Genomic DNA, 10,602 nt, shown 5'->3' on the forward strand with positions numbered 1-10,602 from the left:
TTTGTTTCCTTTTTCTTAACACCGTTAATACAGTTGCGACTTGACTTTGAGGAGCAACTCATAGAACACAGTGTACATAGTAGCCTTTTTTGAGGTTTTTAAAGACTTTGGTATTTTTGAAGCTTTTCCAAAACTTCTTTTGCAGCCATTTGGTAAGTTAAGCTTTTAAAACTTTTTTGGGGGGTTTTGGATTTTGGGTTGGGGTGTTTGGAATTCAAGGACTTGGTGTTGGGAAGGGGTTTGCAAGAATCTTGAAGCTTGTGGTTTTTTTCCTGCATTTTTATGATTTTCTGTGACCATTGGGCCACTCTGCTGTTTTTTACAAAAAAATTCTGGATTTGAATTTCTGTGTGCTGGGTGGCTGGGGGAACAGTTGGGGAGGGGTTTGCAAGAATCTGGAAGCTTGTGTGTGTTTTTTCTGCATTTTTATGATTTTCTGTGCCCATTGGGCCACTCTGCTTTTTTTTTAAAAAAAACAAAAACCTGGATTTGAATTTCTGTGTGCTGGGTGGCTGGGGGAACAGTTGGGGAGGGGTTTGCAAGAATCTGGAAGCTTGTGGGTTTTTTCTGCATTTTTATGATTTTCTGTGACCATTGGGCCACACTGCTGTTTTTTTAAAAAAAATATCTGGATTTGAATTTTGAAATGCTCTTTACAGTATGTGTGACTTTAAAGAGCACTTAATAAACTCTTTTTGTACCAAATTTAGCTTTGTTTGGACTTTTTTTGACCATAGGAACGCATTAATTGATTTTCAATGCATTCCTATGGGAAACCGTGCTTCGCAAGACGAAAAATTCGCTAGACGAAAAAATTCGCGGAACGAATTAATTTTGCCTTGTGAGGCACCACTGTACCACTCTTCATCCATAGATCCTTGGGCAGCTCACAGCATAAAAATAAAAGATAAAAATACAAAACAAAAACAAAACAATAACCGCCCCTCCCATAAACACATTAAAAGGATATAGGATCATAGAATCAAAGAACTGTAGAGCCAGAAGGGACCACGAGGGTCATCTAGTCCAACCCCCTGCAATGCAGAAATCTTTTGCTCAACATGGGGCTCAAGCCTATAAGCCTGACATTAAGAGTCTCATGCTCTACTAATTTAGCTATCTGTCAGGGACTGTACTGAGGAGAACAGCACTGAGGAGGAATGGTGGGAGCCTCCCTATCCCTCTGCTCCTGCTCTTCTGAATCTCCTGAATCTTCTCAGGAGCAGGAGGACAGTATAGATTTGAAACAGTGGCTTAAAGAGGGGCATAGTTCAGAAGGCAGAAGCTGGGAGATACTGGATAGGGAACAGCTAGGAGAGGAAACATTGGAAGAGAGAGGGTTAACAGATTCACAGTCATTGGACAGCATTCCTCCACCCTCCCCAAGGTCAAGAAGAGCTCAGAAAGTCTCAGAACAGAAAGCGCAGAGGCTACAAGCTCAGATGACAAGACGTAGGAGTGACGTAGATTAATAGGGATGGAAGGGGTGTGAGCCTTAATTGGGAGCACCGCCATTCCTAGGTAGATGCTTTCCTTTGTCCCTTATTTATTAAAGGAACTGACTTGTAAGAATTTCCTTTTGTTTGATCTGCTTATTTACAGGGGAGGAAGCTGATTCCCCGAAGCCTAACACTATCCTATATGTATTATATCACAGGGTGGTTGAGAGACTAAAATTTGGGGAAGAGAAACATTTCACACCACCGTGGGCCCCTTGGCACATGTAAGGAATTAAAAGTTAAAATAAACCCTGGAGAGTTGCTGCCAGTCAGAGTAGACAATACTGACTTAATTGAACGAGCAGTCTGAATCAGCATGAGGCAGTTTCCTATGGTGGGAAGGGTCAGTGCTCTGTGGTAGATCCCAAGCTCAGTCCTTGGCATCTCCAGATATAGCTAGGAATGTCCCCCTGTTGGGAACCCTGAAGAGGTGATGCCAGTCAGTGTAGACCATACTGGACTAGATGGGGCAATGATCTAATTCACTTTTAAGGCAGTCTCCTATATTGGGAGGAATGCACAGTAAAATGCTGGTTATTTTTTGCTTTTTTAAAATGCAAACTGATGCAGAGTGATGGAGAACTGGACATAAGATTGGGGTGTGTGTGGAGAAAACCGAGAGACACCAACATTGACAAATCCCATCACAAGCTGTGAAGCCTCCTGCCATGTCAGTGACAGCTTTGCTCCTTCTTGAGCCTGAGCAATGGACCTTGGACAGCTCTGGAGCTTGGATGTTGCATGCAAGCAAATCCTTGCTATTTATTCTTTTATTGAATTTGTAGCCTGTCCTCTCTCCCCAAGGACTCCAGGTCAGTAAACAGATACACAACGTAAAAACAAAATGCAAAAACTATCTAAAACATCCCCCCCAAAAAAACACACACCCCAGTTTAGAATGTGCTCTGCTGACATTTCTCTGTGATCCCTCCTATCACGACTTCATCCCCTCTGACTTTTCATGTCTCGGGGGTCAATTTGTAAACCGGCCCCCAGCCTGAAAAAACAATCACACACCACCTTAGTGAATCGCCTGTCGCTCCTGGATCTGAAGTTGAAGCTAAACAGGCATGAAGCCAAATGTGGATAGATAAAAGTTTTTCCCTCTATGCTAGAACTCGTGGACATCCAATGAAGCAGAATGTTGGAAGAGTTCGGACAGAGAAAAGAACTTCATGCCGTTAATCTGTGGAACTCCATCTCCAAGCTGTTACGCACAGCCAACCTTTAAGTTTCAACATAAAGCCCAGTTTCCCCTTCTCTCTTCCCTCTGAACCCCAAATCCAATTTGGTTAACATCTAGCTGATGGAAAAGTTCTGGAGAACTCGACATTTTGTTCACAATTTTGTGACATTTTAATTCAGGGATGAGGAGCGTCAGGTCTGGTGACTAAATGCAGCCCTCTTCCTCTAGCTCTCTGCAATTTCCCAAACCACCCCTCCTCTTCCCAGTCCACATCTGGCCCTGCTCTACACCCTCCAGAGTGTTTTTGCCTGGCTGGACTTTCTCCTTGAACTCTAATGATGCTTCTTGGAGGACAGAGAGGGAGGGCTGAGAATAGCTAGGGTACTATAGAAAGATAAACCTTATATGTGTTTCTCCACCCACTTCTGCCTCTGTCCTGTCTGAGAGCCAGTGTGGTGTAGTGGTTAAGAGCAGTGGACTTGTAATCTGGTGAACCGGGTTCGATTCCCTGCTCCTCCACATGCAGTTGCTGGGTGACCTTGGGCTAGTCACACTTCTCTGAAGTCTCTCAGCCCCACTCACCTCACAGAGTGTTTGTTGTGGGGGAGGAAGGGAAAGGAGAATGTTAGCCACTTTGAGACTCCTTTGGTAGTAATAAAGCAGGATATCAAATCCAAACTCCTTCTTCTACTGTTGATATGCAGCCCCCGGAAGGTTACCCAGAAAGGTATGTGGCCCTTAGTAGTTAGGGCTGGAAAAGACCCCTGTCTGAGATCCAGCAGAGCCACTAGGTACACTGTGACACAGTGTAAGGCAGATTTCTGTGCAGATTAGCAGCATCCGAAGCTCAGCTGCATGCAAAAGCTTTTGAGTTCAATCCCTGACATCCCCCAGTAAGGATGGACATTGGACTACAATTCCCATCGACCATTGGAGATACAGGCTGATGGGAACTGGAGTCCAACAGTCTGTCTGGAGGCCACTCCATTTGCATCTCCATTGTCCCAAATGTAGACAACCCCGAGTCAGACAAACCAACGACCTGACTCAACACAAGGCACTTCCTGATGTTGCAGTGCAAGAATGACATACCCTTTCCCGGCTTCCCATCGTCTGTTGTCTCCCTCCTGCCTATTTTTAGACTGTAAACTGCTCAGAGGCCTGGACCTGTCATCTCATTCTTTCTCCAGAGCAACTTACGTGGATGGTGCTGTCTAAATCACCGGCATCATCAGTGCTGCTGGCCTATCAGGACTCTTCCCCTCGCCCCGTGACCCAAAAGAGAAACACCCTCCTGTTGCCACCAATGACAAGAGGTATTCTCTCCCCCCCACACACAATTCTTGGTGGATATGAAAAGGGGAGATAAAGAGCAGGAGAAAATTCTCCCCCCACTTCCTATTTTTTAAAAAGTAGATCCTGTCACCAGATGCAAAAGGAACTCTCCCTTGTTCACCTTCCACAAATAAAGAGGACTCTCTCTCTCTATTTCAAACCTGGATGCGCTGATCTAAAAATATTTAGCGTAAATATTTTAGTTGCAGGTTGTTGCATTTCAGATGGAGACCTTTAGTGCCATCGCAGATGCCACTGAAGATGGGGTAGCTGTCACCAGCCTCAGATGGTTCCAGATTCAAATGTGGGATTTAAATGTGCACATCCGATCACGCTCTTGTCTTTCTTTGACATTAACATTTCCCTGTTTATGTCTAGCAGTGGGAGATCTCCCACGACTGCAGCCAGGGCCACTCTTTCCCTGCCCATCTGTTTCTTTTGTGATTCTGCTTGGCTCTGCAAAGCATTATCTTTGAAAGCATCAGCAATGCACACACTGCAGGCCAGTCGAGTGTTTCTGTTTCATTTTCTGTTTCTCAAAGCATCCTGCCTTGCTTCTATCCAGGGAAGAGATCTGTGTCACGGGATGCCTTCTCCAGACAGATGGCATTGGATTAGAACCCACAGCCCTTCATTCAAGAACACCAGTGTAAATATCCAAAGGACTCAGCTGGGAAGGTCCCAGGAGAGACAAGCTTAAGCCTAAAAGGTATTATTGGTTGGTGCTTTTGAGGCAGCTTAATTCCTTCTCTAAAGTGGGAATGAGGAACTTCCAGCCCTCCAAATGATGGGAGTTGCAGTCCGACACCATTTAAAGGGCCACATGTTTCCCGTTCAAGCTCTACATCTGGTCTACACCTGGCCCTCCAGATATTTTGAACTACTGGTGACTGGGAGTGGCCACCGGGACCACATAACACCAGTTCTGAGAGATCTGCATTGGCTCCCAGTACGTTTCCGAGCACAATTCAAAGTGTGGGTGCTGACCTTTAAAGCCCTAAACGGCCTCGGTCCTGTATACCTGAAGGAGCATCTCCACCCTCATCATTCAGCCCGGACACTGAGATCCAGCGCTGAGGGCCTTCTGGTGGTTCCCTCATTGCAAGAAGTAAGGTTACAGGGAACCAGACAGAGGGCCTTCTTGGTAGTGGCGCCCACCCTGTGGAACACCCTCCCTTCAGATGTGAAGGAAATAAGTAGCTATCCTATTTTTAAAAGACATCTGAAGGCAGCCCTGTTCAGGGAAGTTTTTAATATTTAATGCTGTATTGTTTTTAATACTTGATTGGAAGCCACCCAGAGTGGCTGGGGAAACTCAGCCAGATGGGCGGGGTATAAATAAATTATTATTATTATTATTATTATTATTATTATTATTATTATTATTACAACTCCCATTATCCCTGGTCACTGGCCATGCTTGCCATTGCTAATGGGGATTGTGCACTCCAATACAGTATCTACATCTCTGCCCTCTTAGAGGCATTGAAAGGGAAGGAAGCATTTTGCTTTTGTGTAACAGCTTCCCTCTCTCTCTCTCTCTCTCTCTCTCTCTCTCTCTCCACACACACACACACACACACACTACTGTTCACGCTGACTTTGGTGAAAATAAAAAGCTTCAGGTGTTATGAAACCTTTAACTGCCTTAGGCCACAGATCCAAAAACTAGTGCATGCAGTGTTCCATGTAAATTCTGAATCTGAACCCTGCATCCCACCACCATGGTCAAAATCCAGGTGCTTTAGCCTTGTTGGCAACTCTTGTTTTGATTTTTTTATAAGGTGCTAAACATGACAAATCTTAAGCTGGGACCTCTCAAATATTGCCAAAGACATCAATTGAATGCATCTCTAGAACAGAATAGCGTTAAGTGCTGCAGCTTAGATTTGGGCGTCTGCTTTACATGCAGAAAGTTCCAGGTTCATTCCTCCAAGTAGGCTGCAAGAGCCTCCTGGTCTGAAACTTGAGAGAGTCATTGCTGCCAGTCCCAAGAAAAGCTTTGCTGAAAAGGAAAAGGGGAAAAAGAGCCCTGCTGAATCACACCTCCTGCAGGAATGAGTTCCATAGTTTAGCCATGTACCGCATGAAGAAGTCCTTTCTCTTTCCTCTGTCCTGAATTTTCCAACATTCATGGGTGTCCACAGGTTCTGCTGTTGTGTGTGTGAGAGAGAAACTTTCCTCTGTCTCCTTACTCCATGCCAGCGATCCCCATATGTTTATTTGTTATTATTCTCAAATAAGCCAAGGGCCACAAACAGCAAGTGACAAAACCATAATTAAAACAACAACAACAACAGCAACCTTTAACACAATTCCTGTTCAGACAAACACTCGGAAGGTTTTCGGGCTTAAAATGATAGCTGGAAGAGGAAACTGCTTGGAAAAGGCACCAGAAACAGCACCTGCCTAATATTCAAGGACAAGGTGTTCCAAAGGGTCAGTGCCACCACACTAAAGGCCCTTTTTCTACATTGTGAGGAACAGACCTCCTTAGAAGGTGCTATCTGCAGGAATGTGGTGATCAATCAGTTACATAAGAGTGCACCTAACCCTTGGCTAGATTTGCCAAAGGATTGAACCTGGGACATTCTGCATGCAAACCTGATTTACTGCTGAACTGAGGCCCTTCCCTTAAGACATGGAAAGCTGCTAGACAATTGATCCGTTTAGCTCAGTGTTGTCAACTCTGACTAACAGCAGCTCTGCAGGATTTCAGACAGGAGTATTTCCTGTACTTGGGCACTTCCTGCAATGACAGTATTTTAGGTAACCAAGTTCACATGGGGCGGGGAAGGGGGCGGGAAGCAATAGAAGTCTGGCTTTGGCAGAATCTTAATGCCAAAATTGACACAGGGGAGCTGTTATCAGATCTCCCAAGCTTTTTTTCGTTCTTTGCTTTAGTGCTTTATATAAATATATATAGCCACTGGGATTCCAATTTTGATTACACCAATAGAGCTGGGGAAAGGGGTTGTTCACACTTTCCTCCATGCTGCATGCTGGCTCTAAATCACACAATCTCTCTCTCTCAGCTGCTTCTGACCGAGCATCATGAGCCTTAGCTAAGCAGCAGAGAATCAGCTTTGCATGCAGGAGGTCCCTGGCATCTCCAGGTAAGGATGGGAATGCTCCCTTGCCTGAAATGCTGGAAAGCATGTAGTAATGAGGTGGATGGACCAATGGTTGGATTTGGTAGAAGGCAGCTTCCTATGTTCCTAAACCCATTGGGGTGTGTGTGTGTGGAGGAAGGAGTCTTGGGTTTGGAAAACAAATGAGAATAGGTTTAAACAGCCACTCCAAAAGCTGCTTCAACTGAAATCCAAACACCACACCCCTCTCTAAAGCTAAAAAATAATAATATTGGTGGCTGCATTCATGGATCTACAGCATTCTGCTTGAGGCATGTGATCCATCCACACACAACTCAATATTTACATTGTGGTGGATTCCCTGCACACACACACACACACACACACACACACACACACGTTGAGTATTTTGTTGCAGAGAACAGTGGTTTAAATGGTTTTAACTGGGGTAAGGGAATTCTCATGAGAAGTCACATCATCTGGAACCCATCCACCCGCTCCCAAAAATCAAATCAACAGGACAGGATCTGAGAGTACCCTTAGAAACCCAAGGAAGTCATGACTGATGAATCTGTAGCTACAAGACAACTAGAGCATGGAGGGGGGCTGCCCCCCAAGCAGGTGTTTCTCCATTTCTTAACCCTCTTGCCCTGAACTTCTGCAAATACATAAAAGCCTGCAGAACCCCAAATATTGCAACAATAATCCTGCTCACAAATCTAGTTCCACGCGGTCAGCACTGCAACGAAAATATTTGGCATCTGTGGTTGCCACCAGTTCACCACCAGGAAGCTGGGGGAGAAAAAAGCTGAATTTCCAACAGGGCAGTAAGTGGCTCCCAAATCATGAAGCAAAATGTGTGCCTGCCTCAGTCCTGGACGTGGGTGGGGGTGGGGAATGACACACCCCTAAAAGTGACTGTTGCATGTCATGTCTTGGATTTGTGCTTGGTGTATTCCCAGGAAGGAAGGCCACAGCACATTGCACATGGCCAAGAGTTGGGCTTTTCACTTAGCATGTCATACTAGAGCACCAGGTGGTAACTTCCAGGTCCATCTGGGCCCACATCTAGCAGGAAATGGAGAGGGAAGATGGGTGCTCTATCTCTGCGGAGACAGAATGGGGGGAGGCAGAACCAGCCCTGCGACTTGTGTCTCAAAATGGCGTTGCACAAGCAACATTCATTCACGGTGGTCAGTGAAGGCGGTCCATCACCCCCTCCAGACCACTTCCTAGCTGTGTGACTGCAGGATGAGGTCCATTCATGCATCAGCCTTGCTGCCGTGAGCGCAACCCATTCATAAACACATACGCACAAGCACCAAGTAGGGCAAAACCTGTGAGATGAGAACATCCATCACATTTCTCCTAGAGGGTCAGTGAAGGCAGCCCATTGTTACTCCACCTTGCAGAACATGTCGGCTCCTGCTGGCCACTAAGGGCAGCCCACCTTTCTTCTGCTCCCCCCCTCCCCAAATTTCTGACCAACTGTCACAGGATGAGGCCGTTCATGTGGGGACATCATTCCTGCTAGTTAATGAGGACCATCCTGTCCTCATGGAAGATGAAAGGTTTGACATACAGAAGATCCCAAGTTCTATTCATGGCACCTTCTCAGAGACCTGGGAAGAGCCATTACCTGGAACCCTGGAGAGCTGCTTCCAGTCAGTGTAGACAATATAGAGCTGTATGAATTGATGCTCTGACTCACAGTTTTCAGTGTTCCTGTTTGGGATAGGCCTTCACAGGCAAAAGGTCCCAGATTCAACCCTTGGCATCTCTAGAAAAGGCTTCCTGCTGAACTGCTACAGAGCTGCCACAGAGTGTGGGCAATATTGAGCTAGACGGCCTGCCTCTTCCTGTGTCCCTAAGCACCCCAGGTGACGGCCACCTGTCAAAGGATGTCAAAGGATGAGGCGACAGCCCAGGCACCATTCCCGCTGGTTCCTGAGGGCTCTCCTATTCTCCTCCTGCAACCCAAAACGAGAGAGCAAGTTCCAGCCTGGGCTGCGGCCACCTCCCAAGCATCGTGCCCGTGCCCGTTCCCTTTCCATTCCCCCACCAGCACAAAAGCCCAACCACGCTCTGGAAGCAGAGCCGCGCCAACGCCAGGAAGCGAGGCAGCTTTCAAAATCCGAATGGCAAAGCCACGTTGGAGGAGCCACCGTAGGAGAAGCTACTGCTGCCCAGCCCAGCCCAGTCCGGGCCGCCCTCACGAAATCCTCGTAGGCAACTCGCTGGCCGGGCCTCCTTCCTCCTCCCGGCCGCTGCCAGCCAGGCCAGACCGGGCCAGGGAGCGGCCTTTCAGCGCGCCCGGACTCCGGGCTCCGGCGCGCGTTTGCCAAGGCAGCGACCGCTTCCCAGAGAGCGCCGCCCGTCGAGGGGGGCTGGGAGCCGCAGCCGGCGCCGGAGAAAGAGCGGCGCGGTGCTGGCTCTCCCGGTCCGAGGAAGGGCTCTTGCTGAGCGGCCTCGGCTCCCCTACCCTCGACCCTCCCCCTTCCTCTCGCCACCCACCACCTCCCCACAAAAAAACCCCGAGCGCTGGCCGTCGCGGGGCGCCCTTCCCGGCTCAGCATCCTCGTCGCCGCCCGCTCGCACTCACCTTCCACGGCGGCGGCCAGGCGCAGCAGCGGCGGCAATAGCAGGAGCCCGAGCCGAAGCAGGAGCGCACCCGGGCCCGGCGGCGGCTCCATGGCGCGGCGCTCTCAGGGGCTCTAGGCGGCCATGGAGCTCCGAGGAGAGCGGCAAGGCCGGCGGGGGGGAAAGAAGGAGGAGGAGGATCGGGGGCTGGAGTGGGGTAGGGAGGAGGATCGGGGAGGGGGCGCTGCCTGGCTAGCTCGCGCCCCGCTTGGACGCTCGCTCGCTCGCTCCGTCCGCCACCGTGTCCGCCTGGCGCTCTGGGAGAGGGAGCTAGAGCCGCGGCTTCTGGACGGAGGCGCGCTGGGCTGGCCGGCTGCCTGCCTGGAAGGCTCGGGATGCTGCAAAGGCAGGCGCGGCGAGGGGAGGGGAGCAGAGGGGAGGGGGCGCGGGGAGGAGACTGGCGGGGGGAGGGGGCGGCGAGCGAGGGGCTGCTGCTGCTGCCGCCGCCGCCGCCGCTCCGCCCGCTTGCCTCGCCAGGGCCGCGCCAGGAGGCCGGCGAGCGCGAGGACTTGGGCACGTCGCCGGCCTTTGCGCCCTGCCTGCGCGCTCTTGTGGATTCCGCTCTCGCCGGGGAAAGGGCTTGCCCAGCGCTTCCCTAGAGCTTTCCAGGATAGAGAGGGTTAATCCGGCATATTTGGGGGACGGGGCGGAGAATTGGACATGTGGCCTCAGAAGCCTCTGTGCACATGGAGATTCGCTGCGAGGGGTGTGAGATGCATCCGTTCTGCGGCCATCTCACTCACCGCATCCCCCAGGGGGATAGGCTAGCTCTCTGGCCCTCAGTGGCTGCTGCTAGTCCCCGTTGCGGAATGGAGCCTCCGTGTTCAGGAGCAGTCTACCAGATGACGGG

At 49.3% G+C, this 10,602-nt stretch overlaps 1 protein-coding gene across 11 annotated transcripts in view; it reads right to left on the reverse strand.

Annotated features, from left to right (window-relative positions):
- Positions 1 to 10,070, reverse strand: part of EPHB2 (EPH receptor B2) — a 113,626-nt gene extending 103,556 nt beyond the window's left edge. For all 11 annotated transcript variants that reach the window (XM_082229907.1, XM_082229899.1, XM_082229904.1 and 8 more), the window contains exon 1: positions 9,715 to 10,070. In XM_082229907.1, coding sequence (XP_082086033.1) covers positions 9,715 to 9,805 — 91 coding nt within the window. In that variant the 5' untranslated portion in view covers positions 9,806 to 10,070. The remainder of the gene's footprint in view (positions 1 to 9,714) is intronic.
- Between the last annotated feature and the right edge of the window lie 532 nt (positions 10,071 to 10,602).

This window comes from Podarcis vaucheri (assembly GCF_965113315.1).
Source record: "Podarcis vaucheri genome assembly, chromosome: 7".
Lineage (NCBI taxonomy): Eukaryota > Metazoa > Chordata > Lepidosauria > Squamata > Lacertidae > Podarcis > Podarcis vaucheri.